The sequence below is a fragment of the Pleurodeles waltl genome, chromosome 12, assembly GCF_031143425.1.
Source record: "Pleurodeles waltl isolate 20211129_DDA chromosome 12, aPleWal1.hap1.20221129, whole genome shotgun sequence".
In the NCBI taxonomy this organism is placed as follows: Eukaryota; Metazoa; Chordata; class Amphibia; order Caudata; family Salamandridae; genus Pleurodeles; species Pleurodeles waltl.
Genome location: NC_090451.1, coordinates 430,134,928 through 430,156,442, shown reverse-complemented (window position 1 = coordinate 430,156,442; position 21,515 = coordinate 430,134,928). Strand labels below are relative to the sequence as shown.

General features: G+C 44.9%; 1 protein-coding gene across 1 annotated transcript in view; it reads left to right on the top strand.

The window, feature by feature from the left end:
• CMC2 (C-X9-C motif containing 2) overlaps window positions 1–21,515 on the top strand; it is a 129,671-nt gene that overhangs the window by 68,239 nt on the left and 39,917 nt on the right. The window contains exon 3 of the mRNA XM_069216907.1: window positions 18,978–19,049. Coding sequence (XP_069073008.1) covers window positions 18,978–19,049 — 72 coding nt within the window. The remainder of the gene's footprint in view (window positions 1–18,977; window positions 19,050–21,515) is intronic.

Genomic DNA, 21,515 nt, shown 5'->3' with positions numbered 1-21,515 from the left:
TTAACTTTTTTAATGGGTTCACCGTTTGAACCTATGCATTCATGTTCATTAAGGCTGATGGTCTTAAAGACAGTTTTCCTTGTTGTTATCACATCTGCTAGGCGTGTGAGTGAGCTTCAGACTCTTAGTGTCAAACCTCTCTTTACATCATTTTATGCTGACAAGGTGGTGTTGAGAACCAGGGGAGCTTTCCTTCCTAAGGTTGTCACTCCTTTCCATATGGGGCAGTCTATTACTCTTACATCCTTCTATCCTCCTCCTCACCCTTCGAAAAAGGAAGAAAGACTTCATCGCTTAGACCAGAGAAGAGCTCTCGGCTTTCATGTTAAAAGAAGAAAAGACTTTCGTTTGGATGACCAACTCTTCATTGGATATGTGGGCAATATGAAAGGCAAAGCTGTCCATAAAAGAACCATATCCAGGTGGGTCATTCTTTGCATACAGATCTGTTATTCATTGGCAAAGAAGGTTCCTCCTGAGGATATTAGAGCTCATTCCACCAGGGCTAAGTCTGCCACTTCAGCATTGGCTAGCGGTGTTCCAGTGGTGGATATTTGCAAAGCAGCAACTTGGACTTCCCTCCACACTTTTGCAAAGCATTATTGCTTGGATTTGGAAGTTAGGATGGACGGCCATTTTGCACGTTCTGTGTTGCAGGATTTCTTGGTGTGACCGGCCAGGCACCCACCTCTGAGTGCGGTACTGCCTTGGGACTCTATTCATAAGGTGAGGAATCCACAGGTAGTTGTATCCATCAGAAGAATAAATTACTTACCTTCGGTAATGCGTTTTCTGGTGGATACAGTAGCTACCTGTGGATTCCTCACAGTCCCACCCACCTCCCCATTACGTGTCTGGTCATACCAAAACTTCTTTATTGTAAATGTATATAGTTTTTTGGTAATTTTTTATATGAATAATTGTTGTGTTTATATTGTATTTGAATTGCAATATGTATATATATATGTGTGCTTTCGTGAGGTCGGTTTTCACCTGTTTGCCTCAAAGGCACGTAAAAAAAGGTGAAACTGACGGTAGCACACCGGCGAGGACATCTTATTGCCACAATGATGTCAGACGGAGTCGAGTGCGGGGACGTGCAATTGTGACGTCCTCGTCAACGTGAAGAGCTGGCAAGAAAGTTTCCGTCGAATGCTGGTGCATTGGGAGAAATCATAAGGTGAGGAATCCACCAGAAAAAGCGTTACCGAAGGTTAGTAACTTGTTCGTTTTGCAACGTAATTTGGCTACAAAATGTTCATACATTCCACTGTGATTCTATATTTGGAAGGGATGGCCTTAACACACACATTTCAAATACCGGATCGGTAGGTATGTGTGATTCTGCAACATGTTTCTGAAGTGCAGTTTGCCCTTTGTACATAAGAAAAACACATTTGCATTCGGAAATGGCAGCATCGGGCCGTTTCCATAGCTGTCAAGTTATATTTGCATGTTTTTAGTGCACCTATCTGTGACATTTTAATGGCACTGCCTCAGGCACACAAGCCACCCAAAGCAAGTAAGAGAGTAGTGACTGCTGCAGAACCTGTGTCCCTCAGGAGGTTATTGGGTGCACCACAGTGTTCGAAGATATTTGCTGTTCTTGAGTGAGTGCTGCTGCCTTATTCCAACCATGGCCCTTTGTGTACACAGATGACATTAGTCTAGCTGCTCAGCACACTACACACACATGGTAAAGTGCTAATAAAATAACAAAGGGCATTACACTGTTTACTTAAGATCATGTTATCTCTGTAGTCCATTGGTGGTGCTATAATTTCATAGTTGGAAAATGAAATAAATATTAATGTGTAGTAGATTATAACCTAATTGTGGCTACTAATAACAAACAACAAGTAAATGGGCTGTACATTCACTAATCAAATTTTATCACACAATAGATGACATGAAAAGGAGATATAGTGGCAAATTGGGGACCACGTTTCATAACAGGTGCGCATTGATATGAAGATAATAGAACTGGTACAGAATATGGAATAATAGCCATGGAATCACACTACTATTCATTGAAATGTTTTTTTGTGACATTGTTTATCTCATGGGTGATTGAGAAACGGATCATATGAGTAGTTTGAAATTTAGGGGGAGTAGGGATGTATGGAACAATGCTTGAATTATACACCTGGAAGAGCTTTGTATTGTGCTACAATGAGGGCATTCTGGTCTTAAGTAGTTGTGTCAAGGGCCCAGTCTAGGATGTCCCAGTGTTTAGCGTATGATTTTCATTGTGCTGTAGAATATGGAAAGGGGAGGTAAAACAGTATTACAGGTAATGTAGGAAGTATGCTGTGACATATGTCATGATGATGTGGGTCCAAAATCCTGCCAGCTGTTTACCAAGTAAAATGGTAGGGGATTGAGGATACATTTTGTAGTTGAAGTTTCTTGATGGCTGTTATAAAACTTGAAGGTGAGGTAAATGTTAAATAAAATAGTAATGCGATCCTTCTGGAATAAAGAGGAGTCTTATATATTCTAGTGGTACATTGTTGGAAGTATTGTCTACCTGTTGAATGCTATTAACTATTTCCATCTTTGATTAGAAGAATATATTGTATTACGAGGGGTGTTTGTATGGTTGTGTGTGTGTGTGCCAGTGCCAGCCCTTTAACAACTCTGGATTCTAAGAGATGGAAAAATACCTAATATAAAAACACATCCCAAAACCGTAAAAAAAAATAATCCCATGTATTTTAAACCCATTAAAAACCTGTACATAATAATACAAACAGAAATCCTACCCTTCAATCCTAAAACACCCAATAGATTTATCTTGAAGAGATGAAGTCTTTTTGACCCTGAGACTTCAGGGAACAGGAGACAAGCTCTATCCAAACCCAGCCAGAGAGCAGCAAGGCAGCAGGGCAACAGCAAGGCAGCAGCCCTTCACAGGAAGCAGTCAGGTGAGTCCTTTGGGCAGCCAGGCAGTTCTTCTTGGCAGGATGCAGGTTCTGGTTACAGGTTTCTTTTCCAGAAAGGGTCTGAGTTGGAAGGGGCAGAGGCCCTGTTTATATACCCAAATGTGCCTTTGAAGTGGGGGGGGAACTTAAGAGTGGCTTAGAAGTGCACCAGGTGCCCTTTCCGTTCAATCCTGTCTGCCAGGGTCTCAGTAGTGGGTGTGGCAGTCCTTTGTGTGAGAGCAGGCCCTCCACCCTCCCAGCCCAGGAAGACCCATTCAAAATGCAGATGTATGCAAGTGAGGCTGAGTATCCTGTGTTTGGGTTGTGTCTGAGTGAATGCACAAGGAGCTGTCAACTAAATCCAGACAGATGTAGATTGTAGGGCACAGAAAGATTTAAGTGCAGAGAAATACTCACTTTCTAAAAGTGGCATTTCTAAAATAGTAATATTAAATCCAACTTCATCAGTCAGCAGGATTTTATATCACCATTCTGGCCATACTAAATGTGACCTTCCTACTCCTTTCAGATCCGCAGCTACCACTCAAACAATGTATGAGGGCAGCCCCAATGTTAGCCTATGTAGGGAGCAGGCCTCACAGCAGTGTAAAAACGAATTTAGGAGTTTTACACTACCAGGACATGTAAACTACATAGGTGCATGTCCTACCTTTTGCCTACATAGCACCTTGCCCCATGGGTTACCTAGGGCATACCTTAGGGGTGTCTTATATGTAGAAAAAGGGGGTGTTTTAGGCTTAGCAAGTACTTTTAAATGCCAAGTCGAATTGACAGTGAAACTGCACACACAGGCCTTGCAATGGAAGGCCTGAGACAAGGTTAAGGGGCTACTTAAGTGGGTGGCACAATCAGTGCTGCAGGCCCACTAGTAGCATTTAGTCTACATGCCCTGGGCACACATAGTGCACTCTACTAGGGACTTATAAGTAAACTAAATAGTCCAATTGGGTGAGATCCAATGTTACCATGTTTAAAGGGAGAGAGCATATGCACTTTATCACTGGTTAGCAGGGGTAAAGTGCGCAGAGTCTAAAACACAGTAAAAACAGTATCTAAAAAGTGGAGGGAGGCAGGCAAAAAGTTAGGGGTGACCACCCTAAGGATGTCAGGTCTAACATGTTCCCCCCCCCCCCCCACCAGCTGAAAGCTGGGAGAGCTACCCAACCTCCTGGGAGCGCTCATCGCTAAGGCAGAAGTATCTGGAGAGACCATCAGCGTTTGGTTGGTCAATCCCCGGGCGATGCTCCATCGTAAAGTCCATCCCCTGTAGGGAAATAGACCGTCTCAAGAGTTTAGGATTCTCACTCCTCATCTGCATGAGACATCTGAGGGGCCTGTGGTCTGTCTGAACCCGGAAGTGAGTCACAAATAGGTATGGTCTCAGCTTCTTCAGTGCCCAGACCACAGCAAATCCTTCTCTCTCAATAGCACTCTACCTCTGTTCCTGTGGTAGTAGTCTTCTGCTAACAAAGACTACTGGTTGGTCTGAGCCCTCCTCATTTAGCTGTGCTAGAACAGCCCCTATGCCATGCTCTGAAGCGTCTGTCTGCGCAATAAATTCCCGGGAGTAGTCAGGGGCCTTGAGCACTGGGGCCGTGCACATGGCTTCCTTCAGAGAATCAAAGGCTTTCTGACAAGCCTCTTCTCCAGTTCACCAACCTAGGTTGCTTTTTTGAAGTAAGTTCTGTCAAGGGTGACACAATGGTACCATAGCCCTTGACAAATTTGCGGTAGTATCCAGTGAGGCCTAAAAAGGCTCTCACTTCAGTCTGTGTTCTATGTGGTTGCCAGGCCTTTATAGTCTTGATCTTGGCCTGGAGTGGCTGCACCTTGCCACCACCTACTAGGTGTCACAAGTACACCACGGAACCCTGCCCAATCTGGCACTTACTAGCCTTGATGGTCAGACCTGCCTGTTGCAGAGCCTGAAGCCCCTCCTTGAGGTGGAGCAGGTGTGCCTCCCAGCTGGAACTATAGACAGCTATGTCATCTAGGTAGGTTGTGCACTAGGCATCCTTGCCAGCTATGACCCCATTAACCAACCATTGGAAGGTAGCGGGCATTTTTCAACCCAAAGGGCATCACCCGGAACTGGTAATGGCCATTAGGTGTGGAAAATGCAGATCTCTCTTTGGCCCCCTTTGTGAGGGCGATCTTCCAGTACCCTGATGTAAGTTCAGACATACTCAGGAACTTGGCAGCGCCTAGCCTGTCAATGAGCTCATCAGCTCGGGGGATGGGGTGAGCATCAGTCAGTGTGACTGAGTTGAGACCCCAGTAGTCCACACGGAACCGGAGTTCTGGTTTCGCACCGGAGGCAGCAGCCTTTGGAACCAGCACTACAGGGCTGGCCCAGGGACTACTTGATTTCTCTATAACCCCTAAGGTCAACATCTTGGAGACCTCCTCCTTGATGCTGGCCTTCATCTTATCCGACAACCTGTAAATTTTGTTCTTCACAGGGGGACTGTCTCCTGTGTCAATGTCATGACACATAGATGGGTAGGTCCAGGAGTAAGGGAAAACAGGGAAGAGAACTGATCTAACAGCTCATAGCAGTCTCCTCTCTGGTTTAGAGTCAGGGAGTCAGAGAGAATGACACCCTCCACTGACCCATCACCTTCTTTGGCAGAGAGGAGGTTGGGTAGAGGTTCACCCTCCTCTTCCATGCCCTCATCTGTGACTAGGAGAATACTGACCTCAGACCTCTCAACGTTAGGTATGAGTCTGTTGTGATGGAGAACCCTTAGGGGGTGCCTAGGGGTCTTGAGGTCCACTAGGTAAGTGGCCTCTCCCTTATGCTCCTTAATCTCAAATGGGCCAGACCAGCAGTTCTGGAGAGCCCTAGGCTCGCTGGCTCCATCACCCAAACCTTGTCTCCAGGTGAGAACTCAACCGGAGTGGTTTTCCGGTCGTACCACTCCTTCCTCACCTCTTGACTGGCCTCAAGGTTACTTTTGGCCTGCTTCCACAAGCATTGGGTTTGGTTGCGGAGGGCCAGCAAGTACCTGGCCACATCCTGCGGAGATGTCTTGGGAGCTTTCTCCCAGCCCTCTTTAACTATGCTCAGTGGTCCCTTGACAGGGTGACCATAGAGAAGTTCAAAGGCGCTGAACCCCACCCCTTTCAGGAGCACCTCCCTGTAAGCAAACAGCAGGCATGGTAAGAGGACGTCCCACTTATACCTCATGGCTTCAGTCAGGCCATTAATCATGCCTTTAAGGGTCTTGTTGAATCTCTCCACAAGCCCATTGGATAGAGGATGATAAGGGTGGTAAACCGGTAGGTCACCTCACACTCATCCCACATGGACTTCATCTATGCAGACATGAAGTTTGTGCCCCTGTAAGACACACCTTCCTTAAGGAATCCCACACGGGTAAATATTCCCAGCAGGGCTCTGGTCACCACCGGTGCAGTCACTTTTCTCAGAGGGATGCCTCTGGATAGCGGGTGGCATGGTCCACTAAAACCAGGATAAACCTGTTCGCCAAAGCAGTTTTAGGGTCCAAGGGACCAACAGTATCGGTGCCCACCCCTTCAAAGGGGGTGCCAACGACGGGGAGTGGGATCAGGGGAGCTTTAAGCTTTTTCCCTCTCTTCCCACTAGCCTGGCAGCTGGGGCAGGCTCTGCAGAAATTATCTGAGGCTACCCTCATTCTGGGCCAATGGAAGTGGGTGCCAAGCCTGTCAGAGGTCATGACTTGGCCCAGATGTCCTGCCAGGGGAATGTTGAGCAAGACCCAGTAGGAAGGCCCGGTAACACTGGGAGACCACCAGCACATGCGCTGCCCCAGGACCTGGAACCTTAGGCTCACTGTAAAGGAGATCATTCTCCCAGTAAATATGGTGAGTGCCAGAGGCGTCACCTGCTGCTTGGGCTGTGGCCTGTTGCCTCAGACTCTCAAGGGTGGGGCATTCCTTCTGCACCTTGCAGAATTCTGCCCTGGTTGGCCCACCCTCTGCTTGCCAGCCAGCAAGTTCATGTAGGTTGCCCAGGTCAGCTACGTCCTCCCCAGTTGGCTAAGGGGCCTCCTTCTCCTCAGGGGCCCCGTCCACCACCGTGAGAACATCGGAGGCGGGTTTTCTGCGCCTCTTGCCCTTCCTCCTTACAGCTATCTGGGCCATTGTTCCAGCCTCCAGACGCAATTGACTCCCTTTGCGGGCAGTCATGGACCTTGTGGTCATGCAGACCCACTCAGGCAAACCTAACATCTCCAGGTGGGATCTGAGCTCCACCTCCTTCCAGGCAGTATGCTCAAGATCAGTGCCTAACAGACAATCTACAGGCAGGACTCACAGCTACTTTCAGAGTACCAGAGACCCCACCTGCCCCACTCAAAGGGAACCAGAGCCACCGGTAGGTGAATCTCACGATTGTCAGTGACTATGACCTGGTGGAAGGGATTAGGGACTATCTGCTCTGCTGACACCAGCTGACTCTTGACAGTAGTCATACTGGCTCCTGTGTCACAGAGCCTCCACCCTTTGCCTATCAATGGTTAGCCACTGCCTATACTTTGAAGTATTTTCTGGCATGTGGGCTTTAGGCACCATCTCTCTTTCTCTCAGGGTCACTAGGGAAACCTGCCCCCCAAAGCTAACTAGGACTGTCACCCCCCGAGCGCTACACTAGCCGACCCAGGTGTCTGTCCAGTGGTGGACTGTGCTCTTTTGGAACACTGTGAGTTGCCCTTATAGTGCCCATGCTGGTAGCACTCTAAGTATTTGGGGATGAATTTCCCTGATGTTTTATCAAAATACCCTGGCTTCTTCCCAAATCTAGAAGAGCAATGGTTACCACCCCCGCGAATTCTTTTGGGGGCCTTTGGAGAACACCTTCTCTTTAAGTTTATCTTCCCCCTCCTTCTTCTGGTGGGAACCCTGACCACCTTTGTGGGTATCCTCCCCCAGATGCCTTCTTGGACACTCTGGTGCTAATCCAAAGGTCCACCTCCCCAGCAAGCTTCCTGGGATCAGTCAGCTTACTATCTACTAAGTGCTGGCGCAACTCTGTAAAAGATATACTGAGCATATGCTCTCTCAGAATCAAGTCATATAACCATTTGTGATCATCTACTTTGCTGCCCCGTACCCATCCATCCCATGTCTTGTTGGAGAAATCATAACAATCTACCCAGGTTTGTGTTGAAAGTTTGGTGCTGTCCCTGAACCTCTGACGGTATTTCTCAGGGGTCAGCCCAAACTTGGCCAGTAAAGCAGCTTTCATGTGTGAATAGTCATTTCTATTCTGTGGAGCTAGTGTAAGAAGTGTGTCCCTCTCCACTGCTGGTACAATAAACCACAAGGCCGCCCCCCAGTGCTCCTCAGAGGTCCCATGGGCCCTTAGTGCAACTTCATAGGCAGCCAGCCACTTGTCAATGTCATCTCCCACCACAAAACTGGGCACCACATTCTTGGGTATACAAACCTTTTTCTCCCCAACAGGTCCTGCATGTATGCTGCCACCATCACTTCTGGACTCAGACTGTTTCGCCTTGATCTCCAGCTACTTGAGACTCAGTTCATAAGCCAACAACAGTTTTTCTCAGCCACGGCTGTATCTCTCCTTTCCTCTGCGGTCAGGCCTTGATCAGAGACCCTGCTCCCTGAGTTGGCAGGGGGCACAATTGCAGTGGTAACATCATCCACTGATGGCAAATAATCCTCTGGGGAGCCATCTTCTGGCTCCTCCTCCTCAGCATCCTCCTCTGAATGGGCTTCTGCCCAGGCCCTCAGCGCCATTTGAAATTCCTCCTTTCTGGAGGCACCTTGGGTGGGTACTCCCATATCCCTGCAGAACCCTTTCATCTGTTTGACAGTATATGTCTCCAACAGGGCCGGGTCAAAATCGCCTGCTTGAGACCCAGCCTGAGACACGATTTTAGTCAAAACTGACAGGAAAAACGAAATTGCAAAAAGAGATAAAAATCAAGTTGACCGTCAACTGTGGGGAGGTAGTGAAATACTTAGCTACTGTATGTCACCGCACAAACACAAGACCGATCCTCACCGCTGATCACCAATTTTAGAAATGGGGTCTTTGGTTGGCAGTCAGGTTACCCCCTGTCCAAGCAAGGACCCTCACTCTAGTCATGGTAAGTCACACACAATCCAAATTATCCGGTGCCCACGCTCTGGTAGCTTGGCACTGAGCAGTCAGGCTTAACTTAGAAGGCAATGTGTAAAGTATTTGTGCAATAAATCATACAATAACACCATATAGCACAATAAAAATACACCACACAGTGTTTAAAAAAAATAGATAATTTTTATCGGATAATTAAAATGCAATAAGTATAAGTTGAGATATCACTGAAAAGTGAAAGTCTTTTAAAAGCCAAAAAAAAAGTCTCTTTCAAGCACAAAGTACCTGGTTTGCGTGAAAAATCTCCCCAAAGAACTGCAGAGGAGGGGATGCGTGGAAACAAAGGGGTGTACGTCAATTTCTCGGGCCGCACACAGCGATGCGTCGTTTAGTTTTCATGCAGGGTCGGCTGTGCGTCGATTTCTGGTGCTCGGTCATGGATCCTCTTCGGGTTGCAGGGTTTTCAGACGCCCAAGGGACGATGCGTGGATTTCCTACGCTGGCAGGACCAAGTCACAGGAGCTGCATCAATCTGGTGGGCGTTGTATCTAATTTTCTCCTCCACGGCAGGCGCTGCACCAATTCCTCTCTGGAAGTTGGGCTTAGTCATTCCGAGTCGGCTGTGCGTCGATCCAGTGGGCCGTGCCTCGAAGTTCCAGTCCTATGCTGGCGCTGCATCGATCTTCACATTGCGAAGTCGGGATGTGTCGTTCCGGTTTGGCGTGCGGTGAAGTATTCACCGCGGGGCAGGCTGTGCATCGTTTCCGGCAGGCTGTGCGTCGAATTTTGCCACACAAGGAGTCCTTCTGGAAGAGATTAAGTATTTTTGGTCCTGAGACTTCAGGGAACAGGAGGCAAGCTCTATCCAAACCCTTGGAGAGCACTTCTTCACCTCAGCCAGAGAGCAGCAAGGCAGCAGGGCAACAGCAAGGCAGCAGCCCTTCACAGGAAGCAGTCAGGTGAGTCGTTTGGGCAGCCAGGCAGTTCTTCTTGGCAGGATGCAGGTTCTGGTTACAGGTTTCTTCTCCAGAAAGTATCTGATTTGGAAGGGGCAGAGGCCCTGTTTATGTACCCAAATGTGCCTTTGAAGTGGGGGAGACATAAAAGAGTGGCTTAGAAGTGCACCAGGTACCCTTTCCTTTCAATCCTGTCTGCCAGGGTCTCAGTAGTGGGTGTGGCAGTCCTTTGTGTGAGAGCAGGCCCTCCACCCTCCCAGCCCTGGAAGACCCATTCAAAATGCAGATGTATGCAAGTGAGGCTGAGTATCCTGTGTTTGGGGTGTGTCTGAGTGAATGCACAAGGAGCTGTCAACTAAACCCAGCCAGATGTGGATTGTAAGGCACAGAAAGATTTAAGTGCAGAGAAATGCTCACTTTCTAAAAGTGGCATTTCTAAAATAGTAATATTAAATCCAACATCACCAGTCAGCAGGATTGTATATCACCATTCTGGCCATACTAAATGTGACCTTCCTACTCCTTTCAGATCCGCAGCTACCACTCAAACAATGTATGAGGGCAGCCCCAATGTTAGCCTATGAAGGGACCCGGCCTCACAGCAGTGTAAAACGAATTTAGGAGTTTTACAGTATCAGGACATGTAAACTACATAGGTACATGTCCTGCCTTTTGCCTACACAGCACCCTGCCCTATGGGTTACCTAGGACATACCTTAGGGGTGTCTTATATGTAGAAAAAGGGAGTTTTAGGCTTGGCAAGTACTTTTAAATGCCAAGTCGAATTGGCAGTGAAACTGCACACACAGACCTTGCAATGGCGGGCCTGAGACAAGGTTAAGGGGCTACTTAAGTGGGTGACAAAATCAGTGCTGCAGGCCCACTAGTAGCATTTAATATACAGGCCCTGGGCACTAGGGATTTATAAGTAAATTAAATAGTCCAATTCCTCACAGGATTCTTGAGTTTCCTATTTATTCGATGATCGATTTACCCAATGGTGTTGGGTAAATCGATCATCAGATAAATAAGAAACTCAAGAATCCTGTGAGTGCTGTGTTTGACTTTTGTCAATTTGTGGATAATTTTATACAGGGATTGGCCCTTCCCTGACACGAGCACCAACTTTATGGAGCACGTCTAGAGGGGGCCATTTGGAGAAATATATATATATATGTACACTTTTTCTGTGGTCCTTTTCATGTGAGTCATTGGATGCTGACATTCCAGAATTCCCTAAGCACAATTTAAAGAGAGTGTCCGGGTATAAAATAGTAATCATGTTGAAAAAGGTGGACTTACACAATGGATTATACATGCATTTCAGAATTTGTTTTGTTTAAATGGTATCAGTACAAAGATATGGATTGCTCACTTTGGATTGATTGATAGTGGATACCTTTTCATGTTTTCATTTGGTATCATTTATGTTTAAATAAAGTTTTGTACAATATGATTCTCAATCCAACATACTAAATCATATTGGTCAAGCAATGAACCAAGCTCAATGCCCACTGAAGCGGGATAAGTCCACTGATATAGATTGCCCACTTAGGCTTGATTTTTGTGTGAATCATAGGTAAATTGTGAAGCCCAGAGTGACCTGAAATGCTGTTGGACTGACAAGTTAATGAACGCTAAAAGTGTTTGTGATGTAATTTGCCCAAATCATGTGGTCTTCAGTGTTATACACTTCAAGTATATGAATTTTAAAGCTCACTTGGGCTTGACAGTTGTGTAAATTATGAGTAAATTTTGAACCCAAATGACCATAAACGCTGTTATTCAGGCAAGTCAGTCAACGCAAAAAGGGATTTCAATGTAATTTGTATAGTTAAATCTTTGTGGTTTTTAAAATGTATGCATTTTAACTAGATGGACTTCAAAGGATGTGATTTAAACTGTGGCAAGAGCTCCAGAATGCACAAACCAGTAAATATTGCAACAGACAACCTCAGTAGCAATTGTAAAATTACCAGTCATGTAAGTCTTTCCTGTGTGGTGATTGTCACGTGGGTGCTATAAAAATGAAGCAATGATGGCGCCTCGCTCATGTGAACAATTTGTTTGGCCAAAACGCGTTGTGGCGGAAGCATAGTGGTGAATAAAATCTAACAGAGAAGAAGTTGGTCTGTGCCTGGTCCTTTTGTGGAGTACTTGTAGTAACGGGTGTTGATAAATGTATAAATATATATTATATATATATCTCACAGGTTTTGAGAAAACCGCTGCACACCAGTCTCTCAGTGATTTGCACAGTTTATAATGTCCAAACAGCAAACACCAACACGTTTCAACTCAACATTCTTGATCACAGTCAGCGAGTCCTTTTTCCATTGCAGTATATATAGAATGACCCGTCCTGCCCATTAGGATACATTCTGGGACAAACTAACACATTTACAAATCCTTTTTGAGCCATTTGTAAAATGTCGGGTGGCAAGTTACTTAAACCACAAATTGTCTTTGGTGGTATGATAACACAAAAACGTTGGTCTTGTTTTGTGTATGATATTGCAATTCAAATAGAGCTGCTGTCTGCAGAATGACTTTGGTTCCCAATAGATTGAGTCATATTATAATCTTGTGGTCTATTATTACAACAAAAGCTAAAACATGGCGCTTTTCGCTGTCAGTAACTTGATATCCAACCTGTTGCAAATGGCTTAAAAGGGAGTTGTAAACTTGTTTTCAAATACTCCTTTATGTTTTGTATGACTACGATTCCCAGAATGCCTCTTAAGGGGCAGGACAGGTCATTGATCAAGACTCTGTCGCGTTGGTGTTCGTTATTTGGAAATTTACAACTGTGCAAATCACTTAGAGACTGGTGTGCAGCGGTTTCTTCATAACTTGTGTTGGAGTATGACGAGGGGGATTGGTCTACCCCCTCCTGTTAGCACTGACAGCTGAGTGCACCGCCGAGCTGCCTGACTGCATTGTATCTAACATATATATTTATAAATATTTACCTTTACGATTTAAAATCCTTTTTTCCTTTTCACAAATGCAGTGATCCAGAGTGTGCTAGGCAATTGCTTATTTTATTTACATTTTGAGAAAAACAAATCGCAATCCATTGAACTTTGCATATCGTCAGGATTTAAAAACCTCTCTGGAGAGTCATTCAAGATGGCTGAGGCGAGCAAGATGCAGGGTCTCTTCATCTGTGTGTCTGTACCTGCATACCTTTATCTAGGCCTGATCTTCACACAAAGTTTGTCATGCGGAAATCAGACTGTAAGGATGTAGAAGCTGGGAAGGTTATTATCCAGTATGACATATAATTCTAAAAGTAATCCCAATTGCACTGTAAGAGGTTCCTTTGAAGATGCTAGAAGGAAATTTGGATGTTTCTAAGCTAAAGGGAAAGTGCATAAAGAATGTGCTGCCTTTTCCTAAACCATCTTTGATGAGACCCTGCCTCAACAATGTGGTGTGTGCTCCATTCATGTTCAGGATTAGAGAGTATATATATATTTTCTTAGTTTCCTGCCCGCTGATCCAGAGTCTAATGCTGGGTTATGTTCCACAAGTTAAAAATTAGTAAAATATTTTAGTCCAGCCTTGCTGGGAAAACACTTTTTGTAATTATTGAGTGGAATCTTTCGAATTGTAGCGGTCTGTGAGTTACAAAGAGGAACAAAAGTCACCTAAACCTGCATATGGAAATGCTAAAATACATTGATGTAGTTAGATATTCAATCAAGCAATGTTGGACCTGGCTTTTTGACGGGGTCATCCTCAAACTTTTTGCCTCCTTCCTCCTATTTTTTCGGACCTGTTGTTGTTGGCTTTTGACCTCTGGGCACTTTACCACTGCTAACCAGTGCTAAAGTGCATATGCTCTCTGTGTAAATTGTACTATTGATTGGTTTATCCATGATTGGCTATTTAATTTACTTATAAGTCCCTAGTAGAGTGCACTATATGTGCCTAGGGCCTGTAGATTAAATGCTGCTAGTGGGCCTGCAGCACTGGTTGTGCCACCCACTTCAGTAGCCCCTTAACCTTGTCTCAGGCCTGCCATTGCAAGGCCTGTGTGTGCAGTTTCACTACCACTTCTACTTGGCATTTAAAAGTACTTGCCAAGCCTAGAACTCCCCTTTTTCTACATATAAGTCATCCCTAACGTGTGCCCTAGGTAACCCCTACAGCAGGGTGCTGTGTGGGTAAAAGGCAGGACATGTACCTGTGTAGTTATATGTTCTGGTAGTGTAAAACTCCTAAATTCGTTTTTACCCTACTGTGAGGCCTGCTCCCTTCATAGGCTAACATTGGGGCTGCCCTCATACACTGTTGAAGTGGAAGCTGCTGATCTGAAAGGAGCAGGAAGGTCATACTTCGTATGGCCAGAATGGTAATATAAAATCCTGCTGGCTGGTGAAGTCGGATTTAATATTACTATTCTAGAAATGCCACTTATAGAAAGTGAGCATTTCTTTGTACTTAAATCTTTCTGTGCCCTTCAATCCACGTCTGGCTAGGTTTAGTTGACAGATCCTTGTGCATTCACTCAGACACACCCCAAACACAGGGTACTCAGCCTCACTTGCATACATCTGCATTTTGAATGGGTCTTCCTGGGCTGGGAGGGTGGAGGGCCTGCCCTCTCACAAAGGACTGCCACACCCACTACTGGGACTCTGGCAGACAGGATTGAACTGAAAGGGGGCTTGGTGCATTTCTTAGACACTCTTTGAAGTCACCCCCACTTCAAAGGCACAACTTAGTATAAAACAGGGCCTCTGCCCTACCTCATCAGACACTTGCTGGAGAAGAAACCTGAACCAGAACCTGCATCCTGTCAAGAAGAACTGCCTGGCTGCCTAAAGGACTCACCTGACTGCTTTCTACAAAGGACTGCTGCCTTGCTGTTGCCCTGCTGCCTTGAGGAACTCTTGTCTGGCTGTAAAAGTGCTCTCCAAGGGCGTGGATAGAGCTTGCCTCCTGTTCCCTAAAGTCTCAGGACCAAAAAGATTTCTCTTTTTCACTTGGACGCTCTGTGCGCTGAAATTTTCGATGCACAGCTTGTTCCGCAGCGAGAAAAATGCTGCACACCGACGCTGATCGACGTGACACCTTCGGGACGACCGGAACTTCGACGCACGGCCTCGCAAGGACAACGCCGCCCGACCTCCAGAGGAGAAATCGACGCGACGCCTGCCGTGAGAGCGAAACTTTGTCGCCCAGCAGAACGACGCGCAGCCGGTACACAAGCAGGAGAATCCACGCACAGACCCGGGACATCTGGTAATCCCCGCGATCCACAGAAAGAGACTGTCCGCACGCCAGAAAACGACGCACGACTTCCCCGCGTGAAAAATAACGACGCATGTCCATGTGTGCTGGGGAGAAATCTACGCACACACCCTTTTTCCACGTATCTCTTCTTCTGTGGCCCTCTGAGGAGATTTTCCACTCCAAACCAGGTACTTTGTGCTTGAAAGAGAATTTGTTTGCTTTTTAAAGACACTTTATATAACTTTTCAGTGATATCTCTACAAATTCACATTGCAACTTTATTCATTTTGACCTACAATTATCCTGATAAATATTATATATTTTTCTAAACACTGTGTGGTGTATTTTTGTGGTGCTATATGGTGGTATTGTATGATTTATTGCACAAATACTTTACACATTGCCTTCTAAGTTAAGCCTGACTGCTCGTGCCAAGCTACCAGAGGGTGGGCACAGGATAATCTTGGATTGTGTGTGACTTACCCTGACTAGAGTGAGGGCTTTTGCTTGGACAGGGGGTAACCTGACTGCCAACCAAAAACCCCATTTCTAACAAGGAAGTACCTAACTTTTGCTATAATCCAAATCTTTGGCAAATGTTTCTGAAAATGGGATGGGTCTACACTTGAATGAAACTGGGCAGCCAGTCTTGGGTCTGAGGTCCTAATAATCTGTACATGCTGTTCATTTGGCCAATCATATTGGGGCAAAGGTGCCTCTTTTTAAACCCATAATTGCTAACATCAGATCCAATTTTGATGAATGAATAATTTCAGCTTCTGTCCAGTGGAAGCCCCCTCCTATTGCCCTTGTTCCTGCCAGATTTTTACGGAAGGTTTAAGATGTTTTCTAGAAGTTATATGCTGTTTTATAAAAAACAAAAGTGTTGTTTCTTTTAACTGTTCAGTGTGTCTGTCGACACCAGTAGTGTTCTGGAAGTTTGGTTGGTTTTAGATTTTATAAAATGTGTCTGTTATCTTTTCTACTGAGGGATGCAGTGTCTACTTTGTTTCTTTGTATGGAAATGTAGGTCTGTCTAAAAACCAAACACTTCCATTGAAAAAAACACATTCCTCTTCATCCTGACTTTGGAGATCAGATCTTTTGCTGTGATTCAGAAACGTAATTGTCTGCAGGTACCTTGTTTTCATTCAGGAGCAAAACTCAAACAGATGAATCCTTTCAGAATGGTATTGATAGCTGTCCCTGATCTAAAACCATAATCTGGAACCTCTAGTGCTTCTGCAATACCTTTTATCACTCCATCTGCGTCAGTGGTGTTGCAGCTTCGCCTCCGAGTCTAGGACTTTCCAAGGTTGGATGTCCTGCCGTAGCTACGGATTTGAGCTCCGTATACGGGCCGTTCAAGACATCAACACTTGCTGTAGCCCTACCTATGAAGCCTTAGAAAACAGTATCAGGATCAACCCTGCAGTGTATGGTTCTGCTCCAGGAGTGTCAAAAGTGGTGCCTTTAGGTATGGCTTAAGCCATCTCTTCTACGCCTTTCAATCATCTGAGGCCAGATGTATCAAACAATTTTGCATTCGCAAACAGTGCGAATCGCTAAATTCGACTGTTTGCGAATGCAAAAATGCCTTTCAAGATTTATGAAAGGCATTCACAGTGCAGTTTCAAGGAATCGCTAAAATAGCTTCACCTGTCCACAACTATTTTTTTGGGGTGCATCAAAGCGGGCCTTAGGCCCCCAATACCCTTGGGTTTGCATTACCTAATTTGCGAATTCCTAACAGGAATTTCCAAATTAGGTAATGCTAAATTATTCGCACCTATGGGCCTACAGGCCCATAGGGATGAATGGAGTCCCATTACCTAACTGCGATTTGGTAACAGCGATTGCGACTTTTAAGAAATCGCTATTACCGAATCTCTATTTCCATACATCCCATTTTGCATTTCTTAAATAGCGGTTTCTTAAAAATCATGCAAACTGGGATGATGATACATCGGCCCCAGATTCTTAAGCTAAATAAAGGTGGTGGGTACTTTTCAGGCAAATATATTCTGGTCCAGTCAGCTACTAGATAGGAAAGTCTGGTCAGATTAGATGCTATTTTTTGGGTTAAACTTTGATACTGTAGGCTTTCTAATAGTTTTATCCTGATAAAGAGGAGCATAGAGAGTGAGGCTTGTAGCCCTTGCCCATTAAAGCACTCTAACATTGGTCTTTTCTTGAACCACGAGAATACTATCAGGGTAGATTATTTCCCAAAACACTAGCTTCTTTTATACACTGGGCCTACCTCTGATCATTTTCTGAAGTGGTTGAAAAGATTACCGACATTCTGGAGAAGTTGTTACAGTCCGTGGAGTTTAGATCAAGTTTATTCACCAACAACTTCCTGAAAAGATTTAAATTGTTAATCCTGCCATAACATTTAATAAGGGATTGACATACAAAAAAGCAGTAATCTGGAAAATACTACAGTCTGCTCCCCTGACAGTTTGAGGTATAGACCAGTGCAAAATGGCTATCCTTTGAACCACTGAAAGATTTCAAGTTTATTGATGGAAGTCTTAGCAACAAAATGAAAGGGCCAAATGCTTCTCAATAATGCCAGACAAAACTTAATGCCATCTGCTGCAGTGTGCTTTGTTGAGGAAGTCTGTCATTAGCCGTAGTCATACTGTATTCTCCCAGCATTGTACTCCGCACTAACTATGCAAATAAGATATGAATTTCAATCATGTTAGTACTCCTACATACTTTGATAAATTTCTATTCCAGCTGCAGGAAGCTCTATAGAACATGCCCAAGGACTGTTCTTAAAAATATTGTAAAATGGAATAGATCCCTCTACATAAAGCTTGTGTTTCAACCTGGATAGTGTTAAAACCACAAACACCACTATTAATTAAGGTGTGCTGCTGTGGAAACATCCCTTAAAGAATTCAACCACATTTTCTAGTGACATTGACTTCATGCTGTTAGATATGACTTTCAACTTTGAAGTACTCCTAGAGTTAAAAATTAAGGGAAACATAAGTATAAACTGAGAAAAGGTTGTTGAAAACATGCATGGGTTTACTTTTGAGCGAGGAATGTGGGTACGGAGAAGTTTAGAGGTGGTCTTGGGGTATTTTGAGGCATTAGGGTTAGCATGGGGTATGGTATGAAGAGTGGTGTTAGGATGATGTTGTGTAAGTTGTGGAGGTTAATGTAGGGGTCGGGGTATGGGTTAGGCTAACTTTAGAGGTTGGGTTAGTGTTAGCACTGTCAGGTTTAAGGGAAGGGTTACGGTAAGAGTTAGCATAATGAATAGTGTAGGGGATAGTGTAAGAAGGTGCTGCAGATGGGACTGGGGTATCCACTCAAACTGTAGACACAACAAGGTGTAAGGAAAAGAAACGTTAAGACGGTGTAAACGGTGATTGGGTTAGTTCTTTATACAACTCATAATTATAATGGTAAAAATATGTCTTTGCTACTTCTGCGATTTTGTGTTTTCCAACATAAGCCACAACATTTCTGCCTTCATTTTTTGAAATATATCTTTTTGAATTCTATTTTTTCCTACATACAGTTGATTTTTTTTTTTAGGATAAACGCTCTTTGTCGAAGTTTGGACCATAGAATTTGTGATATCTAATCTGTGCAAAAAACCCTTAATGCAAAACAAGAAAAGATGTTAACAATAAAATGTTTATTGATCTACTTCACAAAATATTAAACATCGATAGAATAACTTCCTAATGTACTTAATCATTTTCTTTCCTTTTTTAGCATAACTTTTTGAAATATATTGGTCATTGCAATGATTTTGACAGACAGATGCGCCGGTGCCTGAGAGAAGAGGTAAGCGAATCGTTTTGATACAAGGTATATATTTTTGGGAATTACTGTGGTTTTTCTTATGTTTTGCCTATACAGCACTTGCCCAGAGCTTGCAAAGTCTTTTGAGTTTGAAAAAAATAAATAAAAGGGGCTTACAAACCGTCCCCTTACTTATCTGAACTTACCATTGGTTGATTCCAAGGTCACTCTGATTTACTTGCTTTTCATTGGCCAGGACGTTGTCAGCAGGTCATCTGCTTTCACTTGCTGCTGCTTTTGCAATCCATGTCATCGAAGGAGCTGGGACCAAGTACACTTTTCGGTCACTCCTTTCCTTCGGGCCAGTATCCTTCCACTAGCTACTTTCATTTTACAGGCACTTTTTAGGGTTGAGCGCACAAGCGCTCCGTCCCTCTTGTAATCTCTCTTTGGGCTTTTAATCACGCCCATGTCACTCATGTTAATTTCATTGGTTTGTGGGCTTGCCTTTTAAAATCCACTTGATTTCATTAGTGAAAGGCAAGCATACTTTATGCCTTTTCCAGTATTTAGCCCTCAACGAGTGCACCAGCCGACTACTGAAAACATACGAGGCTCCATGTTTTCAGCATGGTTTCTGGACTACTTATATTTTTATTTTCAACGCAGCGTGATTGCGCTGGGTTTTACATAGCGTGATCACGCTCGTTTTTTTGTTTTCAATTTGAGCGCGATCACGCTGCGTTTTACAGAGCGCAATCACACTCATTTTTATTTTCTTTCAATTTGTGTGGCAAGAAAAGTCCGGTTAGGAGTTTACAACACTAATACCTCTAACTCAAGCCAATACGAGACCCGTTGCATTGCAAATGCTTGTTTTAATTTACTATAGAATCGCTGCATCTGCACTCCCGCCCTCCTCCCACTCTCAACTGTATTTTTCCTTAGAGACATGCACCCAGTATCCTCTTGTCCCCCTCTTTCACCCATACTCCTTTGTATTTGTTTATCACCCCCTCCTGCTGTTCATTCTATTTTTTTGTCTTTTGTTCAGTGGCGGCTGGCAGCTTTAGGAGGGAGGGGGTGGGCGGGACACACACACACACACACTCACTAATTCTTTCACACACAGACATACACGCACCCACATCCATTAACAACACTCATACCATTCAAACATGCATGCATGCACGCACGCACCAAACATTCATTTTAAAAGATCGCACGCACTTTTTCTTTCACACACACACACATCCATTAGCAACACTCATAACACTCAAACATGCACGCGCCCACCAAACATTCAATTTAAAACATCACACACATACACACACACACACACACACACACACACTTACCTTCAGCCTCCATGTCCCAGGAGGGTTGGGACTGCTGCCTTCCCTCATTAGCTAACCTTGGGTCAGCCAATGAGGGAAGGCAGCAGTCCCAGCCCTGTCACAGAGTGGGATGGGGTCAGTGAGACTGCTGACCCCACCCCACTCTGTGACGAAGTGATACTGATTGACACTCGCCCTGGGCACATCAGGGCTTAAACCTGAAGCGCCCAGGGAGAGTGTCAGCTGGTGATGCTTTCCTTGTCACCGAGGGGAGGGCCTCGAGGCACCTTTGCTGAGCCGAGGAAGTCACGCCCATAGGAGCTGTGACCTCCTCAGCCCAGCAAAGTTCAGCTCAGACAGCCAGGAGTGTGCGCAAATTGCGCATGTCTGCTCCTGGCTGCCTGAGCTGAACATGGAGAGTGTCTGTCAGGCTGACCTTTGTTCAGCCTGACAGACACTCTTCATGAGGGGCAAAAGGTGGGGGGGCGTGGCTCCTCCGCCCTAAAGGACAGGCCGCTACTGCTTTTATTTGCACTTCTATACATCGCTAACTTGACCCGAGATATTCGTGCACTTTACATTAACGCCAGTTGCAATACAGTCACACCGGAACAGCAGGGAGAGACCGGGGCTTCCAGATTGGGGTTCCAATGACAGCCCTCTGTTTATCTCCCTGAGGGGTCACCTAATGAGGGCGCAGTCGCCTTCATGCTCAACACTACAGGTTATGGTCCTCACAGCACAGAAGGGCGATTCATGGATTCTGCTGTGTTCTTAATTGCTCCCCCCAAGCCCTCAACTTACAGCTTTTAATGCCAGAGGTCAGATGTTTCACAGTTAGTACCCAGTCGGCTCGGTTTGCAAAATCAAAATGTTGTTTGCGCAACCTCGCGCCCTCCCCAGGCTACACATAGTACATAGGCAGAAACACACACACTCAATAATGCACACTCAATAATACACACTCAAGTTTTACACATCCATACGGCACATTCACATACAATGAGACGTATAGCCATGTACACATGCACACACATACACACTTACATAGGAGTGCACATACGCACAAGCATATATGCTTGCAGACACACAGACGCAAGCGACAATCGCACAAGATGCACACTCACACAAGGTGTGTATGTGTGCACATATGCATACATACACAGAACCA